The 20,030-nt window shown below is 40.7% G+C and overlaps 1 protein-coding gene and 1 long non-coding RNA gene across 3 annotated transcripts in view; one reads left to right on the top strand and one right to left on the bottom strand.

Moving 5' to 3' along the window:
• tlcd4a (TLC domain containing 4a) overlaps nt 1–17,214 on the bottom strand; it is a 62,093-nt gene extending 44,879 nt beyond the window's left edge. The window contains exons 1-5 of one of the 2 annotated variants that reach the window (XM_067989964.1): nt 17,119–17,214; nt 12,675–12,821; nt 9,730–9,891; nt 7,246–7,335; nt 5,947–6,005 (exon numbers count right to left, since the gene is read on the bottom strand). In XM_067989964.1, coding sequence (XP_067846065.1) covers nt 5,947–6,005; nt 7,246–7,335; nt 9,730–9,878 — 298 coding nt within the window. In that variant the 5' untranslated portion in view covers nt 9,879–9,891; nt 12,675–12,821; nt 17,119–17,214. Of the gene's footprint in view, nt 1–5,946; nt 6,006–7,245; nt 7,336–9,729; nt 9,892–12,674; nt 12,822–16,062; nt 16,726–17,118 lie in introns of those variants that run through there. The other variant, XM_067989965.1, reaches the window with a different exon arrangement.
• LOC137325175 (uncharacterized) lies at nt 17,044–19,789 on the top strand. Its single transcript, XR_010963834.1, has 3 exons — nt 17,044–17,402; nt 17,502–17,983; nt 19,467–19,789. It is a non-coding gene; the product is annotated as an uncharacterized lncRNA (long non-coding RNA).
• Nucleotides 19,790–20,030: the final 241 nt, after the last annotated feature.

The following is a 20,030-nucleotide window of genomic DNA, read 5'->3' as shown; positions in this document are numbered from 1 at the left end:
GTCATAATGAACTTCCTGCTGTGGATCATATTAACTAAAATTGAGTTCAACATTCAATTTCCTCAAACAAACTTTTTTTTGTTAAAATTATTGCCAATAGGAGTTCACCATCCATGTTCCTAAACAATGCTTTAAATACAAGTTAGCGAATAGTGAATTTCTGTATTGGATAATACAGCTTGTAGTATCAATCTCTGTTAATCCATCTACATATATGGTTTAGATACTTCAAGTAAGTATTATGCATGAGCTACTGAAGCATATTTAAACAAGAGGGCAAGTCTACAGGTAACAGAAGTGCTTGCTGCCAATTTTGCTTAAGTGTCTGTTTTTAAAAAAAGTATTACATATTATATAAAAATGACAGGGCTCATCTGTGCAACCCTGTAAGCTCTCCATTAAAGTTGTGTTAATTGGATGGACACACCCAGGTAACATCATAGGACTCCTTTTGCAAGCACAGTAGCTCCATAACATTGGCGTCAGTGGCATTCAGTCTGATTAGTCTCCTAACAGACTGATTACCACAGTAAATATAAATAGTAATAGATAACTTTCTCGTAATATGATAGCTGCTATTTTTAGTCTGAAGGTTTTGAATGTGTAACAATGTTAAATTCTTTAATGATAAAGCAAAAATATGTTACATTGAAAGCACTTCTTCCTATAGTTTACTTGGATGATCACACATTTCAACAAAATCAAATAAAGAGCAAACTGCAAATGCTGGAAATACAATGCAGCATCTGTAGAGAGGTAAGTTGACATTTCAAGTAGAATCTGTCTTCAAAACTCCACTTTGACTTGACTTGACTTACTGTCTATTTCCAGCATTTTCTGCTTTTACTTGTCAAAACCACTCTCTTACATAGATTTGTTAAGTCAGTGGCTCTTATTGCGGGGGGCAATGAAAGTACTTTTTGGCTCTTCACCTTTGGAATCCACGAAAGCAGATCACTGACAGGCCTCTCTAACCTGAAACGACAAGTCTTTAGCAAACTGCTGGCAAGCAATATTTGGTGTCAGCTCTTAACAAGTAGGAAGATATATGCATTACTGCTTTTAATTACATGGACGGCAGGCAGTGAAATACTTTACATTGAAGGCAGTACCCCAAAGTAATTGTGCCCCTTTAATTACAGGCCTGGAATGGTGCTGCAATCATAAAAGGGAATCCAAAAGTCTTCTACAGGCATATAAACAGTAAACGGGTAGTAAGAGGCGGGGGGGGGGGCGCGATTAGGGACCATGAAGGAGATCTACTCATGGAGGCAGAGGGCATGGCTGAGGTACTAAATGAGTACTTTGCATCTGTCTTTACCAAGGAAGATGATGCTGCTGCAGTCTCAGTAAAGGAAGATGTAGTTGCAATACTAGATGGGCTAAAAACTGATGAAGAGGTACTAGAAAGGCTGGCTGTACTTCAAAGTAGATAAGTCACCCGGTCCAGATGGGGATACATCCTAGGTTGCTGAGGGAAGTAAGGGTGGAAATTGTGGAGGGACTGGCCATAATCTTCCAAACATCCTTAGATACGGGGGTGGTGCCAAAGGACTGGAGAATTGCCAACGTTACACCCTTGTTCAAAAAAGGGTGCATGGATAAACCAAGCAACTATAGGCCAGTCAGTTTAACCTCAGTGGTGGGGAAACTTTTAGAAACTGGGACAGAATTAACAGTCACTTGGACGAGTGTGGATTGATGAGGGAAAGCCAGCACAATTTGTTAATGACAAATTGTGTTTAACTAACCTGATAGAGTTTTTTGATGAGGTAACAGAGAGGGTAGATGAGGTGTATACGGACTTTCAAAAGGCGTTTGATAAAGTGCCACATGGTAGGCTTGTCATCAAGATTGCGGCGCATGGAATAGAGCGGGTAGTAGCAACATGGATATGAAATTGGCTAAGTATCAGCAAACAGAGTGTAGTGGTGAACGGTTGTTTTTCGGGCTGGAGGGAGGTGTACAGTGGTGTTCCACCGGGGCCACTGCTTTTCTTGATATATATTAATGACTTGGACTTGGGTGTACAGGGCATAATTTCAAAATTTGCAGGTGACACAAAACTTCGAAGGTAGTGAACAGTGAGTAGGATAGTGATAGACTTCAAGAGGATATAGAAAGGCAGGTGGCAGATGAAATTTAACACAGAAAAATGTGAGGTGATGCATTTCAGTGGGAAAAATGAGGAGAGGCACTATAAACTAAAGAGCAAAACTCTAAAAGGGGTAAAGGAACAGAGAGATCTGGGGGTATATGTACACAAATCGGTGAAGGTGGCAGGGCAGGTTGAGAAAGCAGTTAAAATAGCATACGGGATCCTGAGCTTTATAAATAAAAGGCATGGAGTTCAAAAGTAAGGAAGTCATGACGAACCTTTATAAAAGACTGGTTCGGCCACAGCTGGAGTATTGTGTCCAGTTCTGGGCACCGGACTTTAGGAATGATGTGAAAGCCTTAGAGAGGGTGCAGAAGAGTTTTTTTTCATTCGTTCATGGGATGTGGGTGCCGCTCACGCGGCCAGCATTTATTGCCCATCCCTAATTGCCCTTGAGAAGGTGGTGGTGAGCCGCCTTCTTGAACCGCTGCAGTCCATGTGGTGAAGATTCTCCCACGGTGCTGTTAGGTAGGGAGTTCCAGGATTTTGACCCAACAACGATGTAGGAACGGCGATATATTTCCAAGTCAGGATGGTGTGTGACTCGGACGGAAACGTGCAGGTGGTGTTGTTCCCATGTGCCTGGGGCTCTTGTCCTTCTAGGTGGTACAGGTTGCAGGTTTGGGAGTTGCTGCAGTGCATCCTGTGGGTGGTACACACTGCAACCACTGTGCGTCAGTGGTGAAGGGAGTGAATGTTTAGGGTGGTGGATGGAGTGCCAATCAAGCGGGCTGCTTTGTCCTGGATGGTGTTGAGCTTCTTGAGTGTTGTTGGAGCTGCACTCATCCAGGCAAGTGGAGAGTAGTCCATCACACTCCTGACTTGTGCCTTGTAGATGGTGGAAAGGCTTTGGGGAGTCAGGAGGTGAGTCACTCGCTGCAGAATACCCAGCCTCTGACCTGCTCTCGTAGCCACAGTATTTATATGGCTGGTCCAGTTAAGTTTCTGGTCAATGGTGACTCCCAGGATGTTGATGGTGGGGGATTCGGCAATGGTAATGCTGTTGAATGTCAAGGGGAGGTGGTTAGACTCTCTCTTGTTGGAGATGGTCATTGCCTGGCACGAATGTTACTTGCCACTTATGAGCCCAAGCCTGGATGTTGTCCAGGTCTTGCTGCACACAGGCTCGGACTGCTTCATTATTTGAGGAGTTGCAAATGGAACTGAACACTGTGCAATCATCAGCGAACATCCCCATTTCTGACCTTACGATGGAGGGAAGGTCATTGATGAAGCAGCTGAAGATAGTTGGGCCTCTGGACACTGCCCTGAGGAACTCCTGCAGCAATGTCCTGGGGCTGAGATGATTGGCCTCCAACAACCACTACCATCTTCCTTTGTGCTAGGTACGACTTCAGCCACTGGAGAGTTTTCCCCGATTCCCATTGACTTCAATTTTGCTAGGGCTCCTTGGTGCGACACTCGGTCAAATGCTGCCTTGATGTCAAGGGCAGTCACTCTCACCTCACCTCTGGAATTCAGCTCTTTTGTCCATGTTTGGACCAAGGCTGTAATGAGGCCTGGAGCCGAGCGGTCCTGGCGGAACCCAAACTGAGCATCAGTGAGCAGGTTATTGGTGAGTAAGTGCCGCTTGATAGCACTGTCGACGACACCTTCCATCACTTTGCTGATGATTGAGAGTAGACTGATGGGGCGGTAATTAGCCGGATTGGATTTGTCCTGCTTTTTGTGGACGGGACAAACCTGGGCAATTTTCCACATTGTCGGGTAGATGCCAGTGTTATAGCTGTACTGGAACAGTTTGGCTAGAGGCGCAGGTAGTTCCGGAGCACAAGTCTTCAGCACTACAGCCAGGATGTTGTCAGGGCCCATAGCCTTTGCTGTATCCAGTGCACTCAGCCGTTTCTTGATATCACGTGGCGTGAATCGAATTGGCTGGAGACTGGCTTCTGTGATGGTGGGGATATCGGGAGGAGGCAGAGATGGATCATCCACTCGGCACTTCTGGCTGAAGATGGTTGCAAACGCTTCAGCCTTGTCTTTTGCACTCACGTGCTGGACTCCGCCATCATTGAGGATAGGGATGTTTACAGAGCCTCCTCCTCCCGTTAGTTGTTTAATTGTCCACCACCATTCACGACTGGATGTGGCAGGACTGCAGAGCTTCGATCTGATCAATTGGTTGTGGAATCGCTTAGCTCTGTCTATAGCTAGAATGATTCCAGGGCTGAGGGACTTCAGTTACACTGGAGAAGCTGGGATTGTTCTCCTTCGAACAGAGATGGTTGCAAAGAGATTTGATGGAGGTATTCAAAATCACGAAGGGCCTAGACAGAGTAGATAGAAAGAAACTGTTCCCATTGGCGGAAGGGTCAAGAACCAGAAGACATAGATTTAAGGTGATTGGCAAAAGAACCAAAGGTGACATGAGGAAAATCTTTTTTTCACAGCGAGTGGTTAGGATCTAGAATGCATTGCCTGAGGGGGTAGTGGAGGCAGATTCAATCATGACCTTCAAAAGAGAACTGGATAAGTACTTGAAAGGAAAAAATTAGCAGGGCTACGGGAATACGGCGGGGAATGGGACTAGCTGGATTGCTCTTGCATAGAGCCGGCACGGACTCAATGGACCGAATAGCCTCCTTCCATGCTGTAACCTTTCTATGAATCATGTTGATCATCAGTTATTAAAATCGTTATTTGACCTAATCACGTGACTCAAAACCCCTCTGGAGCTAAAGGGCCCACTGAAAAATACTTTTTCATTCTTCTCTCTTCTCTTCTCCCCTCCCCTCCCCTCCCCACCCCACCCCCTCCCCTCCCCTCACCCTCACCCTCACCCTCACCCTCAGAAAAGCTACCTCTAACCAAAACCAATTTCTAAAGATAAAAACAAAAAACTTATTCTCTCAGGACGTCTGCCAGAAAAATTTGGAAAAGATGGAGGCATCGGGTTACTCCAGTTCTAGCGTTTTAGACGAGACAAATGACAAGTTCAGTACACAATCCTTCCACACAGTGGCAATAAGTAGAAGTTTAATTTGAATTTATTCAATGGCTGTTGCAGTGAAGTTTCCATTACAGAAAGCTCTATGCAAAGAAGGTTCTTAGAATGAAGCAAAAATAGCATTCTTGTAAAAGGATGCCACTGCAAAAATTGATTTTAAATAAAAATTAAGTCCAAATGATTATTTATAACATTTAACATTAAAATCTCAATTAGTCAACAAAAACATTTAATGTCATTATATAAAAAAAGCCTTATTTTACAAAGTTGAAGGGATATATTTTCTTCAGTCATTTTAGTACAAATAAAAGATAGATCTACAAATGCTGGAAATACACAGCAGGCCCGTCAGAATCTGAAGTAGAAGAGACAAATTAACATTTCAGGTGTAGATCCTTCATCAGCCTTCACCTGAAATCCAGTCAGCCCAAAATGTCAACATGTTTCTTTTTCCCCCCATTACAATTGTTGATGGAGCATTTTGAATTTTAATGGCATTGTTTTAGAATTCTACTTAAAAAGATTGGCCCAGTAACAGCAACACTACCCTACCAAGATTCTAGTTTAGATTTCTTATAATGTACTCCACAAAGCCTTTCATCTCCATTGGGATCTTTCAATTCTTTCAAGGAGGAGAAAGATGATTAAACCAGAGATTTCCACATCCACCAATAATCTCAGTCCATATCTGGCTTAGTCATGAGGCAATGGCCCTTTATTACCTAGTTCCAAATGCAGATGTTGCTGCGCTACAGAGAAACTGCAATAGTTAAATGAAGTATTTGACAGAAGAGAATGCTACGGTTGAAAGGGTACTCACCTGAAATGAGGTAGCCTGCAGTTAGACCAACATTTAATTTTACCAGTGCAGGTTCCCCCCTGTAAATAATAAGAAACAGAAGTTTACATTTCACAAAAATAATCTGTGTTTAATAAGCTCCCAGCATGGAACCCCGCTGTTACTGAGCCACAAGAGACCAGGATGGTCCCAGGTTTGTGTAGTGGTTGGAGCAGCCTCAGCAACCAGGTGACCCATGCTGGAAGGGCACGTGCATGAATATTGGGCCTGCCTGTGATGCCCCTGTAGTTGAATAACCTGCCAAAACTCAATGTCAAAGCTCACATATAAATAACTGCCACTTGGGTGAGGTACCAAAGGGCAAATTTCAACTATACACTATACCCCCAACAAGGAGTCAGTGCCTGCAGGAGAGATAAGGACAGGGGAAAATTGAAGAGGAAAGAGTGGTTGAGAAGCATACAGTAAACTTAATGGAGGTTTATTTCTTGCCATTTCTTCTCCATCCATAACCAGCATTTTCATGCACAAATCTGTCATTTTCTATTTCTTATTGCAATATTCTGAGATTTCATGGACAATTTTGTGCTTATTCAACAGTCTCTACAATCATCAAAATAAGTGTGTGTCTAAATTTTCTAAACAAACAGTACTGATAGTGAATTAACAATCAAATTGTCATTCATGTCCAAAGTTCAACCATGCAGAGGATAAAGAAGTCCTTATGGTTTTATGTTTCAATCATTTCAAGTCAGAAAGTAAACAAGTATAAAGCAGGAATTACAGTCAAATGATCTGATAGTTTATTGTTAGGAGTCCTAACAAGTTTAGATCAAGTTATTTGCTTAAAGGGAAACGCCAGAAAATTAACACTTTTAATATTCCTAAGTGTAAAATAAAACTTCAATGGTATTTTAAATAGAAAGTAGTCTCCCTGCCCCCATTATCACAAACACTTTTGAAGTAGACATTTTCCAATTAATTAGTTTGTGATTTTGTTGAGCACGGTCGAATAAAACTGTTTCTCTCCCTATAGAATACAGATAATTAAAATAAATAGCAGACCTACTCATTCACATCAACCAAAGCATGCTGGGAAATAAAGTTAAAATGTCCATTTATTTTCTCATATTGGCACTATAACGGCATTGTAATAGAAGCCACTATGCTGGTTATTTAGTGGTGATCAGCCAAGAATGCAGTAATTTGTCAGTGTGTTTCCCTTTAAGGAGCATCATTTTACAGTACACTTTCATCTCTGGAGTTTCTGCTCACTGATATTAATAGATTCAGGCAGTAGGCCTAGAGTATGTTTCTTACCAGAGAGGATCTGCATTAACAGCATCATCAAACCACAACAAGTACAGACACAATATCCCAACCACCAGAGCATGGAATGTGGACACTACCCTAAAAGAAAAAGTGAAAACACAGATTGGGCATTATTGATGTCTTCTGTGCAGTCTACAGTCAGTCAGTTTAATGGGGAAGATTTCTTCTATCATTTATAGCAAAATCACATGCACTTTTAGATAATTAATTAATGATTACAGCAAAAGGCCAACAGAGGAACCCCTCCCCTTAATCGTGTAATTATGGCATTTTCAGGTATAGCAGTTTTCTTTCCTTAAAGCTAAGTAAACATATAATCAATGTATAGCACAGAAATATTCAGCCTAACTGGTCTAGGCTCCATATAAGCCTCCTCCCACTCTAATTACCTCTTCCCACCCTGCCCCCAGATCCCTCTATTCCCTTCTCCCACACATACGCATCAAGCCTCCCCTTAAATGTGTCATAGCTATCTGCTTCAACCTCTATGTGGCAGCGAGTTCCACATTCTCACCACTGTGTGAAGAAATTCCTCCTAAATTCTTTATTTGATCTGTTAGTGACTAGCCATCTTATATTTCTGTTTCCTTGTTCTGGACTCAAGTAGGAACAGTGTCTCCACATCCACAATTTTAAAAGACCTCTATCAGGTCTGCGCTTATTCTTCTATTTTTCAAAGGGAAGAGCCCCAGCCTGCTCAATCTTTCTGGATAGTTTTATCCTCTTAATTCTGGTAACATGCTGAATTGGGTTCAAAGTTACTTCATTGTAACACCATGTTGGAAATGTTTGAATTATATAACTTCACATAGTTCCCCCAAAAAAAGTTTGATTTAAGTCATTCATTTGCACCATTTAATGAGCAAAACAAACGCAAACAAAATGGAAATATTTATGAATGCAGAACCACATAACCAATATGAAGTGACATCTATTGCAGTGCTTTGAAGATAGAATCATGTACTTCTTACAAGCTCAACAATTCAAACAATGGAAGCCTTTTTTCCAGTCAAAGGAGACAATATCAAACTTCTGAAAGGCATTACAATCCCATGTGGAATAGGGAACACCAACTTACTCTCTGGAATAAACACCATGCAATTTCTAGTTCTGAACACTAAAAACAGAGTACATTTCACACCAGACAGTGCATTCTTCAATCTAATATCTACACATGAACTTCTGTACATCATCTCAAATCATATCTATGTGATTAACAGCATTCCAGAAATCCCCCTATTTATAAAACAATGAAAATCCAATTATAAAACCAGTGCATGTTCAGAAGTGTTCTGTTTTCTTTTGTTTACGATGCAGATCTCTACCAAATAAACCAGAGTTCTTTGCACTGTTCCCCTCCCGAAAGTTTCCTTACTATTTAGTAAATCCCAAGAATAGTTTTCCAAAAAGGTACTTGGTCATTAATAGCTGCCACAGTAGTGTAATGGTTATGTTACTGGACTGGTAACTTAGAGGTCATGAGTTAAAATCCCACCATGGCAAGCTGTGAAACTGAATTAAATAAATCAGATAATTTGTGGATTAGCACCAGAAACAAATAACCATGAAAACTGTCAGATTGTTGTAAAAACCCAACTAGCACAACTAATCTTCTTCAGGGATGGGAACCTACCACTCCTACCAGTCTAGCCCACACGTGACTCCAATCCACACCATATGGTTGACTCTAAATGCCCTCTGAAGTGGACGAGGAAGCCACTCAGTTGTAAACCAAATCATCACATCTAGGGACGGATTATAAATGTGGCCTTGCCAGCATCGTCGACATCCCAAAAATAAAAATGTTCAAAGCAAAGCAGGCTTGCTTTACTTCTATTCTTAAGCCATTCTGTACACTTTAGAACAGAAAGGTTTTATGAAAAATTATGTAGTGTGGCCCTTAAATGAGGTTTGGTTTTAAGAATATATTTGGTTGCACCATTACATAACTCCACCTTGAAAATTGCAGTTTATTAGATAGTCTTTATTATACCTTTAAACCAAACTACTAAATAAAGTTGTCTGGGAAGACATTATACATGAGAAAAACGGTACCATCCCAACAGTTTTCCATTTTTAAAGATCATTTAAATTGGGCAACATAATGAGTGACAGAAAATACATTTTTATCAAAGAGTTCCAATGCCAGTCATAAGGTTATGAGCAGAAGAACAAATCAAACCATTCATGGACTTTCAAGTGGCAGGGCACATAGAAGCACTGGCAGAGTCTGCGAGCAGGTCACCAGACCATCCCCTTGGATACCTGGAGATGGAGTGGCTTAGAGAAACTCTCGAGGAAGGCAGGAGTTTTATTAAAAAAATATTTTTAAGGTTTAATGATACAAATATTGACTATAGTGTCAAGACTATAATTAGGAGAACTACTGCCCTCAACTGCAGACAATATTGCATTTGAATTTGTCTATTCACGTGCTGTATATTTCCTGCAAATAATCTCAAGAATGTATACCTGGAGTTCCATTCAGTCTTCTGAATGTCAGTCAGTGTTCGGTAACCCTTGCAGAAAAACACAGATATCCTTGCACTTAAACAATGGAACATAATTTGAAATACAGTGAAACTAGCTACTGCGACAATCAGCCAATCAAGCGAAGCCATGACAGCTGGACCTCTGTAAGAAAATAAAAATTTGGTAAAATATTCTAAGTAAAATTAGGACAATTAGTAAATCAATTCAATACCCAACAGTACATTACTGTTAAGTTCACATTTCCAAACTAAGGAGCAGCCTAAATTAATCATTCAAATCTCTCCGATCACCCTTTTTGTTTTAAACCAAAAAGGAGATGGCTGCGAAGAAAATTAAATTTTTAAAAGTTTAACTATTGGGAATCCAAAGGTTAGCCGATCTACAGTTTTTTTTTAAATTACTGAAGGATCTGGCTTTAATTCAGGCCAGCTAAAAGAATAACAGGCAACAGAGACCAATGTGGTAAAATAGAGATGTAGAGAAATAATAAAGATAGCTTTTTAAAATACAAAGAACCATGTGGACATGAGGACAGGTGCAATCATAAAAGGGGAAAGAAACAATCTGTCCTTTAAATGTGACCCGATCTCCAGTGATTGAAGGCGGTGGGAGAGGGGCAATTCATGTCGGCCTGTGCTGTATACTGTTGTATAATGTGTTTTTATTACGGAAGTTAGGCAGCTTTGGTGATTCTCCCCGAGGACTGAGCCTGAATTCCTTGAAGCTGGGTTTCTGTAGTGGGGTGAGGAAGCCAGTGAATTGAATGAGGTTTTTCTTTGGTTTTATTTATTATTTTTATAACTTACTGTGACAAAAAGTCATAAAATTACATGAAAATTTCAGTTATAATTTACTTATATTTACAATGTTTTGTAGAATCAGTGGAATTTACTTGGTGTTTTACACAGGAGTAGTTATTTAAACATTACTTCTCCTTAAATCTTTCCATTCTTTTATGTTCTTGCTTTGGTTTATAAATTATGTTACAAAAATTTCACCGAGATGAATTGTATTCTATAAAACAAAAAGATTGAAACATTTTATTCGGCCCTTGGCATTACTGAGACAGTCAACTAAGGTAAATGCAAGAACATTTTCAAACAGTGATCAAAAGTCACATGATGAATCATGGTCGAATGCCAGATGATCAAACCTCCAGGAATACAGGCAACTTTGCATTCCCTCGAGCCAAAATTTACAATTTAAAGCATTCAGTAAAAGGGAGTGGTGTGCCTCAGCGTTCACAATATACACTGTAATACTGGATTATGTATTGGAAGTCTTATGAGCTGCTTGCTGTGCACTTCTGATCTCTTCCATATATGAGGAAAAGCACCACGCTGTCACACCATATAGTTCAGGCTAAAACTACAAAGTCAGATTTGTGGAAAAAAAATAAGTTTACATCATGGCACATGGATTACCGTGTTAGCTCCAAATGCTAATCCAAATGTGAATGGGGCACACAATTAAAGTTAACTATTATTCATCTAATTTGGTTCAAGTTGAGGGAATTAATAATTCAGACACAAATTATAACCAAATGCTGGTCAAAGACATTTATCTAACAAACCTGACCATCCATGAGGACATTCACATCACAACATAATCACTCTCCGAATTTGACAGATACTTCTTTATGTCAAGCAATTCAGTACCACGCTTGTTTTTATAAGACAAACTGTGATTAGTTTTTCAATTTCTATTTATGTTTAACTCATTATCCAACAATTAAAATCACACTGACATGCTCCTTCCTTTGACCCAGGGGGCACAGCTGTCTGGATTGATTCCCCACAGCTGCTGTTATTATTTCTCCTGTGGTAACGACAGCAAATGAACATTTCTGTTCATCCTGCCCACTGTATATCCCTCTGCCTCCGTCCTACCTTAGACTGAAAACTTATAACCCATTTTTTGCACACATTCTAGCTCTTGCACCAACTTCAGCATTTTTTTTACATCAGTATGATACAAAAACCATGTAGTACAACCATGAAGTCACCAAATAGATCTCACATGGTATTTGAGGTAGTTTTATACCATCTGCCTTTCTACCAGCTGCAGTGTAACCACATCTGGCATGAAGCAAACTTAAAATACTCCCAGGTGGCACTTTCTAGAAGTCAATGTGTAAATTTCCTAGCATGAGCAAAAAGCTTAACTGTCCTGTCAGCTCCAGTCTAACATTAAAATATAACTGGCCATTGAACACTGGCAAGCAGACCTCTGCGCACAAATGCATTTATGCACACACAGAGCTCTACACACGTGTATACACATGCACACCAAGCTCGGCTTGCTAATCGGGCAGTGACATGCAGCCATTATAACATAGCATTGCAGGCTCTGTCATTCTAAGGAGCAGCCAAGGTAAGAGTCCTATTAAAAGAAAAAAGAGAGACTTGGGACACTGCAGTGCAAGGCACACCTTCAGGCAATGTGTCTTTTTTTTTAAATCTGGAATAGGCAAGCAACTTGCACATAAGATTTTACAGTAATTGAATTCAAATTACACAGCATGATTCCATTTTGACCCTACAAATGGGTTTCATGTGTCACGTGCATCTGACTCATTAATGTACAAGAATTTTTTTTTTAAAAAGCTGCCAGTTTTCCCTCTTTACCACAGTAACTAAGAACTTTGCCAGAATCAAATATAAAGGAAGGTGGTGCCTTATTTAAATAGACTAATCAGGCTACAAAAGCCCTAAGCGTATCTCATGAAAGACCCATCACTAGTGGCATCAACGTTATTTGCGAAGATTGCTGTGAGCTGAACTATCCAACCAAGGGTGCATTTTTTGGGGGAGGAACTGTGAAGGAACAGGGAAGATCAAAATTTTAATAGTTTGAATCTGTGCATCAGATTTGTCATGCTAAAAAGTAAAAGTAAAAGTATTACACAATAGTAATTATATTACCTCAGTATTGATTAGTAGGAGCAGAACAGTTACACTGTTGTCCTGGGGATTGAGCAAGGCAAAATAACCTAGGTTTTGAATGCCGCCAGTATCTTGGGAGTTCTGGTTCCTGTATGTTTAACCTGCTTTCTGTGTGTGCCAGTCAGGCTAAATGAGACAATAAGCAGAGTGGGGAAAAAAAGACCTAGTAAGAAGAGACTCACAAAACAAACAAGCACTATATATTACCAGCTTATATACTTCCACCTCCCCAATCCCCACTGACAGGGTATTAAAATGTCAGATTATATTAAGGAGTGGACCAATTTATAAAAATCAAATAAAAATTGGAGGGGTGCTTACACAGCCAATAGTAATCTGACTTGTGAAAATTAAAATTCTACAGATTTCTGCATGTTCAAAAAGATCCAAATGTAGCTTGAGAAACATGCAGCTAAATTGCCGTTATTACTCAAAGTCCTTCCAGTTGAAGACACCAACTACAGGTCACCTAGATTTCCAAACATCTCAAGTAACCCCTCTTCTTTAAATGAACTTAACAGTAATTCTCAGCCTACTTTGACACAGAATGTTCATCAGAAGTCTAGAGTGCAACATGATGAAAGAAAACTTTTTAAAATCAGTTAGAGTAAAGCTTCCTATTACTCCAACCCAGCAATTTGCTTCAACTCAAACCTCGGAAGGGGATCTTCTGCTATAGTGACAGCTCAATTAAAAAAAAGAACAGTTTTGTACATTGGACTCAAACCCATTTGAAATTGGGTTGACATGTCTAAATTCAATTCACTTAGCTGAATGACACTGAGTGAGGGGACTTTCATCCCATCAGTCTGGATTGCATTTGATACCTTGTTTCAGAGTTCTAATATAGTAGTCTTGCCCCACTGTTAGGGCATGACTCGGCAAAGCAAACCAGCCAACTAATGCAATAACTAGATTACTGTACCAGCGTCCACGTCGAACGGACTTGGAAAGGCAGCAATCTGTAGCAATGCAGACGCAGATCGCAGACTGGTCCTGGGAGTGAGCCAGCCACAATCAATCAGATGAAACACTATTATCCTAATTCCTGCATGATGACTATCATTAAAAGAAAATGTTTCAGGAAACAACCTAAGTTGCCGCTCCCTTTTCTTAGTCCCCAATAGATATAGTGCCATTAAGGCATGCAGCCTGGCTAGTAACAGTTGCAGGGTAACCTCCTAATGGTCCAATTGTGGAAATGATGCGTTGCAACATACAATACAAAATATCTAAATCTGCAAGGTACAGTTTCTTTTCTATCAGAGGGAGACAGGAAATGCACTTGAAGACTGAAAAAGATGTGAAAACAAAAAAAAGCTGATTTTTTTGATCTCTGTGCAAATTTTGTTGCAGCTTCACCTCTCCAGCAAACAGACTGGCTGAAATCAGGAACTTGCCATATAAGGAATCACAGGCAGAAAGTTGTATTCGAACACTATGTACTCCACCTCAGGCTATGTACTCCAACTCAGTGTTTAGCCTGCATGTATGCTTAAAAATGCAACTGATAATGGTATTAATTATGAAAAACCTCATACATAAGTTTCTGCACCACACATCAACACAACCAGATCGGGTGGCCTTATGCACAAGATTTTCTCCATATTCCAAAAAATTGAATAGCAAAAAGAACTGATGTGCATAATATATAGGACTGAAAGCAAAACAGATTGATGCATCTACTGTATCATTTCCACAATTGGACCATTAGGAGGTTACCCTGCAACTGTTATTAGCCAGGCTGCATGCCTTACAGGTAGATCACTTAAAGGATTCAACCTAAGCTAAATTCAACTTCCAAACTAAAAATATGCCCTCTTCCATACTATTTTTCCCACCTGCATCCTCAATGTGTTGAAGTCAAAACATTACAGTCTGTTACTTTCCCAGTGCATACTAACAGTAGAACTCCTGAACTTCCTCAATCTTTCCTTCCATCTACAACCTTCAGGTTTTTCAAACCCAAACTTGGTTTTACTTAAACATGACTTCCTGATTTACCTGCTCCCTTTTCAACTTAGCTGGTTGTGTTGCATTATGGTCTTGGCCCTTACATCAAGTCAACAGCACAGAAACAAGCCATTCCGCCCAATTGGTCTATGCCGGCGCTTATGCCCCAGACAAGCCTCCTCCCTCCTTCATCTAACCCTATCAGCATACCCTTCTATTCCTTTCTCCCTCATGTGCTTATCTAGCTTCCCCTTAAATGCATCTATGCTATTCGCCTCAACTATTCCTTGTGGTAGCGTGTTCCACATTCTTAGGATAAAGATGTTTCTCATGAATTCCCTATTGGATTTATTAGTGACTAACTTATATTTATGACCTCTAGTTTTGGACTCCCCCATAAGTGGAACCATTTTCTCTATGTCTACCCTATCAAACCCTTTCATTGTCTTAAAGATCTCCATCAGGGCAGCCCTCAGCCTTCTCTTTTCCAGGGAATAGAGCCTCAGCCTGTTCAGCCTTTCCTGATAGAGGATATACTCTCAGTTCTGGAATCATCCTTGTGACTCTTTTTTGCACCCTCTCCAATGCCTCCATATCCTTTCTATAATATGGAGACCAGAACTGTGCACAGTACTCCAAGTGTGGTCTAACAAGTTTAACATAACTTCTCCACTTTTCAATTCCATTCCTCCAGAAATGAACCCCCAGTGCTTGGTTTGCCTTTTTTATGGCCTTATTAACCTGCACCGCTACTTGTAGTGATTTGTGTATCTGTACCCCATTTAGACTCTTATTATCCAAGCAGTGTGTGGCCTCCTTATTCTTCCTACCAAAATGCACCACCTCACACATATCTATATTGAAATTCATTTGCCAATTAAACACCCATTCTGCAAGTTTATTAAATGTCTTCTTGCATTTTGTCACATTGTTCCTTTGTATTAACCACACCTCCCGAGATGTGATCCACAAATTTTCAAATTGTACTTCCGATTCCCAAATCCAAATTGTTAATGTAAATTGCGAACGACAGTGATCCTAGCAATGATCCCTGTGTTTCACCACTTCCTACCTTTTGCCAGTCTGAATAGCTACCCTTAACCCCTACGCTGTTTTCTTTTGTAGCCAGATTGCTATCCATTCTACCTGTGCTGACGCCACTGACCTTAGTCACGTGGCTACTACTGAAGGCTTTTTGCAAATCCAAATATATTACATCTACTACATTACCATTGTCTACTCTTTCTGTTACTTCTTCAAAGAATTCAATAAGGTTGGTCAAGCATGACTGTCCCTTGGCTTCCCATTTGAAAACTCTATAAATGATTTGATAGTCCTGTTCTCATACTCCCTCCCTAAAGTACACCAACATATTGGGTTTTCTCTTCCCAATGTGCTTCATCGCTCCACCTACCTACAGTATTAGGATTTTAGTTCAGTTTGTCACATCCAAGCCACAGTCCCTCTCTAAAGAAAAAGCCCAAACACGCTCTCCTCTCAAGCCTGGGTTATTTTGAAGAAGGGGAGGCTACAATTTACTGTATAAACACCAGGCTTAATCCTTCGCTCCGCCAGTGACTAAATCCTGATATTTTGACCTCGAAAATCGGTCGCCCACAAAGGCCACATCTGGACTCGGGGTGATTTACCCGGGAAGAGCAGAGGGCCGGGGACTGATGGAGAGGGAGGAGGGAGGAGGGATGCTCGGGGGCCGGGGCCGGGGCTGTGATGGAGCGGGAGGAGGTGATGCTCGGGGGCCGGGGCCGGGGCCGGGGCTGTGATGGAGCGGGAGCGGGAGGAGGTGATGCTCGGGGGCCGGGGCCGGGGCTGTGATGGAGCGGGAGGAGGTGATGCTCGGGGGCCGGGGGCCGGGGCTGTGATGGAGCGGGAGGAGGTGATGCTCGGGGGCCGGGGCTGTGATGGAGCGGGAGGAGGTGATGCTCGGGGGCCGGGGCCGGGGCCGCGCTCGCGCTCCCTCACTGCCCAAATTCCTCAGTCTTTTAAAAAATGCCGCCGGTTGCGGGTGAAAGTGCCGCTCTCGCTCTTTCTCGCTCTTTCTTTCTCTCCTCGGGGCCGGGCCACCTCACGGATCAATCGATTCGTCCACAACTGGCTCAGCAACACCGACCACACCCCGAGAAGGAGCAGAGGCCGAGAGGGGCCGGGCTCAGTTACATTTATCCCCCACCTCAGCCCATCGCCTCACCAGCACCAGGCAACCGCCCGCTCCAAACATCCGCAGCCCTCGCTCCTCTTAAAGACACACTCCAAACCCCTCGGCTCTCTTTAACTTTTTCCTTCAATTATGCTTTTCTTGACCTTAAATCTTACATAAAGGTACTTTTTCTTTAAAAAAATATAAATATATATATATACACACCCCGGTCAACACAGGTTAAAAGACACATCAACCTTCCCTCTTTAGCAAGCCCCCTTAGTTTAAAATCTCCGTTCTTCCCATGTGTCTTACCCCGCATGCTGAGTTATCTCTCAAAATAGCTGCTTTCTTTTTCGTTTCACCACCAGGGTCAATGTCATTCCTTCAACTGTCGACACAACACGGACTGCCTTCTGGACTGAGCGGGTTTCACCCAAACACAAACTGTTTTGAACCTTCTTCAGAAACTCCAGTGCCTCTCCCACAAACACAGGATTGTTTCGTTTAATTGAGAAGGGTGTGTGTGTGTGTGTTTGGGCTGGATGAGAAATTAAAAACAAACTATTTTCAGATCTGCAGGCATGTTGGCAAACCAAGTATGTTGATTATCTAGCTCGATATGTAATTCACCAGTATTAGTGAATTATTCTGATGACGGTCATAAGTGAAACTTAATTTGTCTTTTATCTTTTCAGATGCTGATGGACATTTTCAGTTTTTATTGGGGAATTGTTATAAAATGCAAGTGAATACTAAAAAATAAGTAAACCTTATTGAAGCCTTGGATACTGAAAAAAAACTTACAGATGTGTTCCATGAATGGTTGATCACTAGCACAAATGCATTTTAAAAGGCATTTGACTCAGTCGAAACAAGGTGTCAGGTCACAATATTATAGACAGTGTGGACACGAATTCATTGTGCACCTTGTTCATTTCACCATATCTTTCAGCATGTCTGTTTAGCTCGCCACGATACTCCATACTCCTCCTTTCTTGAGCACTGGGTAGCTAGACCTTTCACAGAATATGGAGTAAATCTAATCGAATAGATGTGACTATCACACCACACAGAATGGAATATCTCAAAGGACGGAGGCATCATGCTTCAGGCTGCACAACCCTCATGAAAGTCATGAATGAATGAAAAATGAGTCCAATTGGGAGGTCAGCCATAAGTGAGTGTTTTTTTGTAGAAATAAAAATTAGCACATTGCTGTAACTAGGAAAACCCAAAGATAAAGCCATTATAGAGAACTAAGTGCCTACTGATAGATTAGGAACAAATATATTTTGTAACCAATATAGAACAGTTTAGCTTTAAGGGCTAAATCTGTGTGGTGAGAAACCCCAACTGCAGTAGAACAGAACACTGTAGTACAGTATATGCATGCCTTGTGAAATTTGAGCTATTTGTTTTTCATTAGTTAATCCAATTAGGACCTGATCTGCAGCCATGAATTAAACTTGCATCCGATGGATCCAAATTGGATTGTGTTTTGACGAACAACTTGCATTTATATAGCACCTTTAACATTGCAAAACATCCCAAGGCGCTTCACAGGAGTGATCATCAAACAAAATTTGACACCGAGCCACATAAGGAGATATTAGGACAGGTGACCAAAAGCTTGGCCACAGGTAGGTTTTAAGGAATGTCTTAAAGGAAGAGAGAGGTGGAGAGATTTAGGGAGGGAATTCCAGACATGGTTACATTTAGCAACAGAGATATAGAACTTTCCACTAAAGAACTCTTTTGATGACTCAAGAAATTAAAGCATTTGGTAAGCTGCAAATTTTCCCCTTGTTAAGGAGTTAGCAAGGGGAAAATTTGCCAGGGATTCCCACTCTTGATTAGTGTCCAGAGCCCCCGGCTAGACAAGATTGGGCTCACCTGTGATGCTGCCTGTTGTTGAATAATCTGTGTGTGTGGGGGTTGGGGGGGGGTCAGGAAATGGGATATCTTTACATAGATATTGAGTGCTGTGTTCTTGCAGTTATTTTATTACCTTTTTTTGTCATATCTCTTCTCGCTTTCTCTCCTCTCTCTGTCTCATTCTCAATGAAGCTTGAGAGTCAGCTGAGTGTGGTTTTAAAAAAAACTTTAATTTTGCACAAAAATCAAGGCCAGGCCACCATTACAAATAATGAACAAGCAGAGTATTTGAAAATAAGCATTTTTTTCAGCAAACCAAAACACAGATATTAATTAATATTATGGTTTACAGTTCAATTTATGGTTCCTGTATGGCTAGAGATTCAAAATGCAATGTTTTTAGCAAAATTAATATAAATTATAAACTTACCTACTAACACTGAATAATCAGACTAAACAGTGGATTTTTATAGTGAGGACTAAAAACCCAATACTTAAGAAAAACTTGCATCTTTCCTTCTTCAACAATAGCTATGTTACCAAAACCCTCCTGCTTATCGAACAGCCAGAGTTTTTCTACTTCTGCACACACTAGCCCCCTATTTTCTATCCATTCATTTTAATAGGTCGATGCGGGCAGGCAAGCGCAGAAGTGGAAAACTCCAACCAAATATCAGAACTTTTTATCCAGAACGCCCCTCCTTATTTGAATAATGGGACAGTCCTCAAGGATTTCCCTCTGTTAACTTAGCCCTTTTTAATGCTGTTCTTGTGTTTTCTCTCAGGTGCATATCAATAGAAGATATTCAACCGTTGAGAACACATTACAAAATAAAGAACACTGGTAGATTTCAACTGCAATGTTTTACTTGTCACACTGGCACTCACTGTCTAGACTCAAACATGAAGAATGTCCTCTTGGGCAAGGTACTGGAGGAGAACTGGTGCTGTGAAATTGTATCCCACCAAAGAGCCATCACCTTCAGGAGGAGAGGAGGGGAACAGTTAAAAGAAATGGTGGTAAAAAGAGGAGCAAATAAAATTTCCACTAAATATGGAATCATGAATGAAGCAAACATTTCTTCTTAAAATAATAAAAAACATTAAAGTAGTACAATAATTTTGAATCTTGAAATTTTGAAATATGATTAAAATCGCAAATGTGTTTTAAAAAATCATGTCATAATTAGAGTAGCATTGGCTAGTTTGTCTTATTTAGCAGGGCAATGTGAAGTTATTATCAACAAAACTAATCATATACTGGAATATATCTCAAGGGTTGGTGCAGGTGAACTACATTTAACTAAAATAAATGAGAGGTTCAAAAAAGTTTATTGAGAATGATCTGT

Source organism: Heptranchias perlo, chromosome 9 (genome assembly GCF_035084215.1).
Source record: "Heptranchias perlo isolate sHepPer1 chromosome 9, sHepPer1.hap1, whole genome shotgun sequence".
NCBI lineage: Eukaryota > Metazoa > Chordata > Chondrichthyes > Hexanchiformes > Hexanchidae > Heptranchias > Heptranchias perlo.
This window is presented reverse-complemented; position numbering and strand designations above follow the sequence as displayed.